Source organism: Carassius gibelio, chromosome B21 (genome assembly GCF_023724105.1).
Source record: "Carassius gibelio isolate Cgi1373 ecotype wild population from Czech Republic chromosome B21, carGib1.2-hapl.c, whole genome shotgun sequence".
NCBI classification, from domain to species: Eukaryota; Metazoa; Chordata; class Actinopteri; order Cypriniformes; family Cyprinidae; genus Carassius; species Carassius gibelio.
The window spans coordinates 6,622,944-6,633,454 of NC_068416.1; the positions used below are offsets into that span (position 1 = coordinate 6,622,944).

Genomic DNA, 10,511 nt, shown 5'->3' on the forward strand with positions numbered 1-10,511 from the left:
GCCTTTTTTAGCAAAATTGAGTTATATCTGAAGCTTACTTTTGCGAACTAGTCCTAGGTTTTTCACTCGATCTCTGAACACTCAATATCAATAATTATCACCAAAAAAAATTTACATTTGGATTCTCACACGAAAATTTTAAATTCTAATGCAATGTTTTTGCATTCATATGTGGATTTAAAATTTGACAAATATTCAAAATTCTGGAAAAAAAAATTGATGTCACACTCAGTGCTTGTTTCCCTGTTTGACGTCACAGCGGGAGCAGCCCACGGCCAACAAATGGCAGCTGGAAAACTGGTTCAAGAAAGTTCCTGTGGAGAACCGCAGCACAACGCCAACAAAGTATAAGAAAGAGGGGCGAGGAGAAAGCTCCAGCAGGGTCTACAGTGGCTCGGGTTCGAAAGACCCGGCGCCGTCTGCCGGGCGAGACCTCCGACCAAACCAGAAGGGGCAAGACCGGCGGAGTCAGAGATCTCCTGCTCAGAGTGAGGGGGGGAGTCAGAAGGGGCGGCGACTGGAGGTGGGCAAGAAGCAGCCTAAAAAGCCAGAGAAGCCGCCTGCGGTGGAGGAACCCAAGTATGGGCTCCAGGTGGAGACCGAACCCTCGCCCGAGATCCCGTTGCACAGAGTCCGTGCGCCCAACAAGGGCCTCCGCAAGCCCAACATCAAGAAGGAGCCCAAAACCTCCTCCCCTCGCCCAGCGCAAGACAAACGCAAGAAAACGACCAGCAAGTCCCGTGAGTTCATCGAATCCGACTCGTCATCGTCGGACTCGGAGGGCAACGAAAGCGTCCCCTCGTCTTCACAGACGCCGAGAGAACAGTACACAGAGAACCCGTCCGTCCTGTTCTCGCCCATGCTGTCCCCGCTGAGTGACCAAGAGGGCAGACTGCCGCCCAGACTGCTGCTGGTGCAGATCGACCTCAGTCTGCTGTCCAGAGTGCCGGGTCGAGTCTACAAGGAGACCGAGGTCAAAGCAGAGAGGGGCTCCCCTGCTGAAGGAAAAGACTTCCAGAAACAGCCGGGAGAAAAGGGAGCCAGCAAGGGGAAGAGAAAACGCAAGGTTGGTGGCAGCTCTTCTGCTAGAATATATGTGACCCTGGAGCAAGTGTACATTTTTTGAAATTGAGATGATAGGATGATATTTGTTCGAGATGCAACTGTTTGAAAACCTGAGGGTCCCAAAAATTTAAAATATTGAGGAAATCGCCTTTAAAGTTGTGCGAATGAAGTTCTTAGCAATGCATATTACTAATCAAACATGAAGATTTGATATATTTACGGTAGGAAATTTACTAAATATCTTTATGGAACATGATCTTTACTTAATATCCTAATGATTTTTGGTATAAAAGAAGAATGGATCATTTTGACCCATACAGTGTATTGTTGTCTATTGCTACACGTATACCTGTGTTACTTAGGAATGCTTTTGTGCTCCAGGGTCACATATTTCAGTGATTTAGTTGTCTTGTACTATACACTGCTGCATCATCACTTTTTCACCGCTGTTTCACTTCCTGTCTCTTTAAAGCCTGCCTGAACACCTAATATGCTCTGAATGATTTTGGTTGTATCCTTGGTTTAATTGTAAATATACAGTTTTGGGATCATTGACACATTTTTCCTACAATTGCTTTTGTGAGCTTTTATTGTATTTGAACTGTTTTCTATGTGAATATATTGTAAAATAATTATTATTAATGTTGAATTCAGTTGAGCTGCTTAATATTGATATGTGTCATATGAATAAGACATATCTTACTGTCATGTTAAGATCTGTTGTGTTTCTTCCACAGAATGAGGATGATGGTCTCAAACCAGACAGTAAGAAGTCCAAACTGGATGAGAAGTCATCGCACAAATCCAGCAGTAAAGAGTGAGTTCATTCTGTTTCCGTCCCTTAAATTTTACAACTGAAAATTAAATATTAATGTTGGTGAGGTTTCTGTAAATGCATAGTTTTAAGTATTTAAATGCATTTTTTTTTTATCACAACAGTTTTCATGCTTACTGCTGATTGGCTACAAATCAGCAGTTTTAGAAAAAATACTTACCCCACCTTTAAAGAGAAAAGCAGACAATTAATCTCTCAGAGTCTTCGGAGCAGTGTCAGTAATTGTGTTTCGTCCCACCGAGCTGTTGCATAATCATGTTAACCCCGAATGTTTTCTGTAGCTCGTCTAAGCATGCTCCAGACAAAGAGAAGGAGTCTGCGCCGTCTCCTTCGATCTCGCTGCAGCGGACGCCCAAATCTGAGCAGCAGGGTCGCAAGCGGACGCTCAGCCAGTCCTCGGCCTCTGTGCCCAGCAGCAAGAGCAGCTCCAGCTCCAAACACCCCAGAAGTGACCACAAGCCCCAACGCAGGGATGCCAAGGTGTGTTTGAGCTCGTCGTCCAGATACACACACACACACACAGAAACACAGGCCAACATTAGAAAACCTCAGGCTCTGGATGTGATTCGTCTTCAACTTTTACCTAACACATCCTGTATTGTGCATGTACTGTAATGCATCTAGTCTATGCATCTAGTTAAAACACTTTTGTGCTATGCATATATGCCTCATGTTTTACCAGAGCCAGGGTTTCTGCAGGTCTTTATTCGCCCGTCCAGAACTTAAGGTCTTAAAACAGAAGTGTTCAATTCATAGTCATGACATTTAAATGTTGCATGCACTTCCTCAGTATTTTCATCAAATATCTAAACATAAAGATCGTTAACTTGAGGTGCAAATTAAAACGAGCAATCATCTGACAGTGAAAGCTTGGTTTCTCCCTTGGTGTTTTTTATTATTATTATTTTTTCTGTTCTCAGGAGAAAAGCACTAAAGCGGAGAACCCCATTGCAGTGCCGCCCCTCTCCGATGGCTCTAAAAATAGATCCAAACTCCTCTTTGAGGACAGGTATGGAGATTTGAGTAATTATTTAGATTATTCCATAAAATCCTGTGTGATTTGTGATTTAAAGCATCCATGTTAATCCGATTCTGTTGTCTATTTTAGTGAGAAGTGACTATATATATTTATTTTTTTATTAGTATTTTCATCATGTCACACAGAGAAGCCAAATAAATAAATGCGTCACAATTAAGTAACACATTGAATACAACATTTAGTTTTATCGTTTGTACAGTGCATGGTGAAATCCCATTGGCTCCACATAGTGATAGGTTTAAGCATCATGTATTGTTATTGGCTGTGACTGTTTTATCATTATTTGGTTGTGCATTCGTCTTGTCTTCATTTTTGCACATGGACACTCTCTTGTGAAGTAACAGTCAGTCCTTCATCTGATTGCAGGATTCATTCAGCCGATCATTACCTTCAAGAAGCGAAGAAGCTGAAACACAACGCAGATGCTCTGGTGAGGCTCTGTTTACTGCCCTACGGTGTGTGTCAGATAATCTGCATGACATTTGTGTGACCCCTGACCTCCAGTGAGAGCGACACGGGTGCTCTCCTCAAACCAATCACAGTGCAGCCCCTAAAATACAAATTAACTGTAATACTGCTTCTTTCCCAATATTCTTGTTTTACCCATTTATTAGCAAGAAGCTATTAATCTTTTAACATTTTACATGTTGGGCAACACTTTACCAAATCTTAGTTCCTTATTAGCATGCATATTACTAGCATATTGGCTGTTTATTAGTTTTTATAAAGCACATCTGTGACCCCGCAGAACAAAAGCAAGTCTTAACTCTCTGGGATATATTTGTAGCAATAGACAACAATACAATGTATGGGTCAAAATTATTGTTTTTTCTTTTATGCCAAATATCATTAGGATATGATGTATAAATTGACCCTTATGACTGGTTTTGTGCTCCAGGGTCACACATGAATGCCTCTTTCTGTAAAATCATATTTTAGATCTCTTAATCCACCACAAACCTCAACTAACAACAACCATACTAACTATTAATAATCAGCAAATTAGGAGTTTATTGAGGCAAATGGTGAATGAAGTTATTAGTGAGAATTGGTTCCCAAACTAAAGTGTGACCATATATTTTAATAAGTTCTGGTCAGAATATGTATGTGGTTTCACAACACATTATTTCACCCATATTTTGACATTTTATTTTCACAAACGTTATTTGAAACATTAAAGTAGATGCTTTTCTTGCATTAAATATGCTTTTTTTGTGTGTACTATCACTGTACGTTTAAATTGATGCAGACCCCTCGTCTTTGACCCACATGTCAGAAATAATGCAGGCATTAAAAACTCTCCATAAAAAAACACAAAACTTGTCCATCAGAGCACGTCTTTGCATTCTCACACACATGTGACCCTGAAGCATCAAACCAGTCGCAAGTATATATTTTTGCGAAATTGAGATTTAAACATCATCTGAAAGCTGAATAAATGATCTCTCCATTGATGTGTGGTTTGTTAGGAGGACAATATTTGTCTGAGATACAACTCTGAAAATCTGGAGTGTGCAAAAAAATCTAAATATTGAGAAAATCATCTTTAAAGTTGTTCAAATGAAGTTCTTAGCAATGCATATTACTAATCAAAAATTACGTTTAAATACTTGCCATAGTAAATGTACAAAATATATTTTTGGAACATGATATTTACTTAATATCCTAATGGTTTTTGGCATAAAATAAAAAAATAATAATTTTGACCCATACAATGTATTGTTGGCTTTTTCTACAAATATACCCAGAGACTTCAGACCGCTTCTGTGCTCCAGGAACACATTTCAGGACACAATGTGGATGGAGAGCGTCTGTATAGAGTTAGTTTTGGCTCTGACGTGTGTCCTTCTTCCCACAGATGGACCGGTTTGAGAAGGCCGTGTATTACCTGGACGCTGTGGTGTCTTTCATCGAGTGTGGAAACGCTCTGGAGAAGAGCGCCCAGGAGGCTAAATCACCCTTCCCCATGTACGCAGAGACCGTGGAGCTCATCAAGTAAGCTGCCAGAATACGTCCTCCAGCGCCTGTCTCTCTCCACTGTGCTTCAGGAGTGTGCTGACAAACACGTGTGTGTGTGTGTGTGTGTGTGTGTGTGTGTGTGTGTGTGTGTGTGTGTGTGTGTGTGTGTGCAGGTACACTATGAAGCTGAAGAGCTACCTGGCACCGGATGCAACCTCCGCAGACAAAAGGCTAGCGGTGCTGTGGTACGTCCCAGAAACCGAGTGTCCGACTGAAGTCATGAAGTGAAGGGAGTTGTTAATGTGAATCCAGTGTGTGGTAAATCTGTGTGTCTCTGCAGTCTCCGGTGCCAAGCGCTCCTGTATCTGAGGCTCTTCAAGCTGCGCAAAGAAAGTGCTCTCAAATACTCCAAAACACTCACTGAACACTTGAAGGTAACAGGATTTACTGTTTTAAATCAGGACTATAAGGTTCTTCTCAAACTATTTGCAAATGTACGCTACAATTCAAAAGTTTGGAGTCTGTACCATCTTTTTAAATGTTTTTGGTGGTTTTATTTCATATTAAATATTATTATTATATCAATTAAATATTTTAAAATGGGATTACAAATTAAACTAACTGATTTCGGTAACACTTTAGAATAATGGTCCATTAGTTAATGTTAGTTAACCACTTTAGTTAACATGTTTAGTTATTGTTCATTGTTTGTTCATGTTAATTAATGAATTAATATTAACTAATGGACCATTATTCTAAAGTGTTACCCTGATTTCTATTTGAATTAGAATTTTTAATTCATGACTCAAGAAAAATTTATTTTACTTTACTGTCTTATGACCAATCTAATGTGTCTTTGCTAAATATAAAAGTTTTAATTTCTTAAAAAAAATAAAGAGTGTAGGTCTGAAATATCCAGTGTGACAGAATCCCAGAAAACAGGAAAACCTTGTAGTTTTTGTCCGTTAAAAGGTTACTATGATGTGAAATTGAATTATTATTGTTGTTAATGTTTCTTAAAATGTTTCCAGAGATCATAACATATACCAGATGTATTAAGTAAGGTTTTATTTGTCTGTTTCTTCCAGAATTCGTTGAGTAATAACCAAGCTCCATCTCCTGGAGTAGCAAAGTAAGTGACGTTGGTTTATATTATTATTATTATTATTATTATTATTATTATTATTATTATTATTATTATTATTATTATTAATATTGTAGATGGTGTAAATATTATAGAAACGTAAGGGTGACCACCTGCAGAACACGTTAGCAACCACATTGCAACATCCTGGCAACCTCACACAGAAAACACACACACACACACACACACACAGAAGAAAAAAAAACAGTAACAAAAAGGCACCAATGTGTAATATCTCTCCTCTTTTATATATGCCATTAAACAATAACAAACAATTAATAACTTACAAATTAACGAGATTGATATTACCTGTAATATTGATTTTTAAACACGCCTTTTGTTCTTAAAAAGCGTTAAATGTGAGGTAGTGCTATATTCTGTTTTTGAAATATAAGCCAATATTGCAAAATGCACATTTAATGACATGCATTGCAAAAAAAAGCAGATAATTGTTGTGGTTTTAACCATAAATTAACTTCATTTTCTCAGATCAAGACTGCCTATCATTTCATTTTGCTACATGATTTAAATATCTCGAGACATTTGCACTGAAAGCAACTTTACATGTAACTTTACATGTTACCATTTTAGAAAACCTGCAGAAACCCTGTGTGTATGAATAAACTGGTAGCAGTCACTTAAACATTACACTTCGAGTGAGTACAGAAGAAGGCGCAGTCCGTGCACAGATCCTTCATTGTGTGTGTCTTGTGTGTCCTGCAGTAAGTCGGTGGGAATGCCGTCTCCGGTCTCTCCTAAACTGTCTCCGGGCAGTGCGGGCAGCTTCTCGTCCAGCAGCTCCAGCCAGAGCTCCAGCTCCTCCGTCACCATCCCACAGCGCATCCACCAGATGGCAGCCAGCTACGTCCAGGTCACATCCAACTTCCTGTTTGCCATCGAGGTGTGGGAGCAGGCCGAACAGCTCGCCAAAGAGCAGAGAGGTGCTATCTTAATCTCTTTCCTTCTTCCTGAAGCTGCTTTTGTGACTCCACACACCTTCACTGACTTTTCTTCAGTCACTCTGTTTCTAAGTCCATGGAAAGCATTGCATTGTCTGTGTTATTTGCTTACACATCAATAGATTTTACAGCTTAAGTTATATAGTACATCTACTTTACCCAAAAATAAACTGTTTACACTCATGTAAAGTGATCTATAGATATATATTGTAAATTTTTTTGGCAAAATTTAGCTATTAACTTCCAAAATTGTATATAAAATTGGATGTACACTGCCATTTTAAAAGTTTGGATCAGTGTTTTTTTTTATCAGGTCTGCCTTTATTTGATCGAAAATACAGGGGGAAAAATATAAAATTGTAAAATATTATTACAGTTTAACATGCAGGTGTTTATTATAATATACTTTAAAATCTAATTTATTTCTGTTGTTTCTCCGCTGTATTTTCAGCATCATTCCTCCAGTCTTCAGTGTCACATGATCTTCAGAAATCAGAATAATATAATGATTTATTATCAGTGGTGGAAACTTTTGTGCTGCTCAATATATTTTAGAAACTGTAATGCTTTTTTCAGGATTCTGATGATGAATAAAACGTCAAAAAGATCTTTGTTTATATCAAATAGAAATCTTTTGAATGTACATTGCTGAGTCAGAAAAAAAAAACTTTTCTTCAGCAAGGATGTGTTAAAAAAGTAAAAATTGATATAAACTTTATACTGTTAAAACAAAAATCTATTTTAAATAAATGCTGTTGTTTTTTTTTCTATTTACTGATCTTAAAATGTATTGCACGTTTCCCCCCAAAATTTAACTGTATCGTCCAGCTGTACTCCACTTAATAAGGCATGCAGATACTGTAAACACTAGTAATATATATTTCTATGAAGCTGTTTTGAAGAACAAAAAACAGGTGTTATAAGCTATATTGCTTAATGTGACCTGATTCTGGCTCAGGATCTTGTTGTTGTTTTTTCGAATCTGGATGTGAGCACCTGCTAAAGATCATCAGTTTTGACTTCTTCTTCTTTTTGGTCTTTGTTCTGCAGAGTTCTTCGCCGAGCTGGACAAGGCTATGGGTCCGCTCATCTTCAACACCAGCAGCATGACTGAGCTGGTGCGGTTCACTCGGCAGGGCCTGCACTGGCTGAGACTGGACGCCAAGCTCATTCAGTAGAGCCGTGAAACACACACACACACACTCGATCTGCCTCAGACACCTCTGTGACACTGTGTTCATTTCTACACCAGCTTGCCAAAAATGGAAACACTCGAGGCCCCGCCCCTCCACCACAGACGCTATGAATATTCATGAGAGGGGAGGCGGCCAAACCGCACGTCTGTCAGAGCGCTCATACACTGCATCGTCCTGCTCGTATCATCAAACAGAGAAGAAAAACAGCCTGCTTTCTTACTTTGAATCTCCTTTTGGTTTATTTTCTGCTAGCTATAAGCAAACAAGAATAATAACTGGATGTTTATGGCTTTTTATTTCAACCAAAGTACCTCCCTTTAACCAAAGGTGCTTTAAAATTGAGGTTTTCTCCTTTTATCATTTTATCGTGCCTTGTATTTGATATACAGGAAACCGAGAGACACAATATCTGGAAATACACATGTAGACTTGTACGCAGGGTGTGGATTGCCAAAGGCTTGTAAAACGAGGAGCAGAAAGAGCAAATAATGAATGCAGTGCTGACTGATCCTCTTTCTTGTATAGCAGACCAAACGACTGTTCGGCTCCGTATCAATGCATTATTACTCATGTGTTTTATTTTTGTTGGTTTTTTGGCCTGGCTTATCCACAGATGCCACAAAGGAATAATAGCCTGTCTACAACAAACTCCCAGGCCAAGACTTTTATACGAAATGTAGCGCTCGCATAGGCGTCACTTTCTCGCTCTTGATTTTCTGGTATTAAACGCAGGAGTATTTTATTACCCTGGCTCAGCCTAATATAGATTTTATTTAGATAACGGCGAATCGCTTCGTTCCAGGTTGCGTTTTCACTCTTAGGTGTGGATACAGGGTTGCAATACGAGATGAGAGACGTATTTCTATTGTATATGAAAATATCCTATTTAAATATTTAATGTGAGTCTTGAGGTTGCCTTTATAGTGTCGTAGTCACCTCTGTGTTGCAGTTCTTTTAAAAGCAAGCAGTCATGTAAGGATATATTTATGTGTTCTAGCAGTTTTATATCTGTACATATTACATCGAGTGATTAATCCACACACACACGGTAAATCAGATCGAGAAACGGATAGGTTTAGCACCAGAAAGAGGAAGGTCAAGTGAAAAGTCAATCCAATGCTGGACACTTAGCATCTCTTGCACTAGAATCTTTCCTCTCATTGGCTCCCAAACTGTTTTTTCTGTCTATGCAGATGTTTTTCTTGCTTGTTTGTGCAGAAGCTAACAAGGACTCGTGCCAATTCAAATGTTCAGCAGTTACAACAAACTTCTAGAGGTGAAACATTTAACGACTGGCCTCTGTCTCGATAAATCCATCGTTTTGATTGAGAGAGTCAGTAAATGCATTGTGTTATAGGGGTGAGATCTGTTAATTGTGCTTTTATGTAAATGAATTCATGCACTAATGTGATTTCTGTACCAGATTCATGATGATAAAGTAACTGAATATGAATATGGGTTGTTTAAAAGGATTCTCCCATAGCCTTTTTGGCTTCTCCAGACATGAAGGTGTGTCGTCTTTTTTTTTTTTTTTTTTAGTTTTTACCGTTTTTGTATTTTCTACTAGAGTTCATGATAGTGCTTTAGAGACTCAGACTGACTGATTGATTTAAATCCATCTCTAATTTTCTTTGTGATCATATCTGTACGAGGGTAAGAGTTTTTTTTTCACCCTTTTGAAAAATAACACTCGCATGTTTCTATTTAAATACTAAGATGTACAGATGTACATAATTCTCTTTTAGGGTAAATTTTTAAGACGATTTAACATTTGTATTAATTGTAAATAGGATGTGAATATATTGAATGCACATGTTTGTGTTGTTTCCTCCGAACACTGTATGTTAGTGATGTCACTTCCTGTGCTCTATGAACATTCGGATGATCTTGGTCGGGATGAAATGGGCTAAATGCAGTCAACTATAAGAAAGATCTAGCATTAGTGACATCATTTAGAGCGGTTCTCGATGTCTGTATGTAGGACTCATTTTATAGTGATCTCAAAACAATCATTGACGAGCAGTATAAAACCAATTTAGTTTTTAAAGTATTGACAAGAAAAATATCTACATATATATATAAATATATTCATATATGGATGCAATATGATTTTAAGGTACTCTTATGAGCCTCGATTCTCCAAACTTGTAATAACTTGTAATTTAAACACTTTTTTTTTTTTTTTTTGGTGGAGTGAGTATTACTAATGGAGTCTGTTGCGGATCCTCTTTGTATTTTGCTGTATTGAGAATAAAATCTATATGATTAAAAAGTTTTGGCTGTGCTTAGGATTACTTTTGAAAAGTGGTGCATT

The 10,511-nt window shown here is 38.2% G+C and overlaps 1 protein-coding gene across 3 annotated transcripts in view; it reads left to right on the forward strand.

Moving 5' to 3' along the window:
• The window catches only part of LOC127985806 (AF4/FMR2 family member 4), a 30,622-nt gene extending 20,153 nt beyond the window's left edge, over positions 1-10,469 (forward strand). For all 3 annotated transcript variants that reach the window (XM_052587972.1, XM_052587974.1, XM_052587973.1), the window contains 11 exons: positions 260-1,066; positions 1,803-1,882; positions 2,182-2,380; positions 2,821-2,909; positions 3,306-3,369; positions 4,798-4,934; positions 5,072-5,143; positions 5,239-5,332; positions 5,987-6,030; positions 6,766-6,983; positions 8,052-10,469. In XM_052587972.1, coding sequence (XP_052443932.1) covers positions 260-1,066; positions 1,803-1,882; positions 2,182-2,380; positions 2,821-2,909; positions 3,306-3,369; positions 4,798-4,934; positions 5,072-5,143; positions 5,239-5,332; positions 5,987-6,030; positions 6,766-6,983; positions 8,052-8,179 — 1,932 coding nt within the window. In that variant the 3' untranslated portion in view covers positions 8,180-10,469. The remainder of the gene's footprint in view (positions 1-259; positions 1,067-1,802; positions 1,883-2,181; positions 2,381-2,820; positions 2,910-3,305; positions 3,370-4,797; positions 4,935-5,071; positions 5,144-5,238; positions 5,333-5,986; positions 6,031-6,765; positions 6,984-8,051) is intronic.
• Positions 10,470-10,511: the final 42 nt, after the last annotated feature.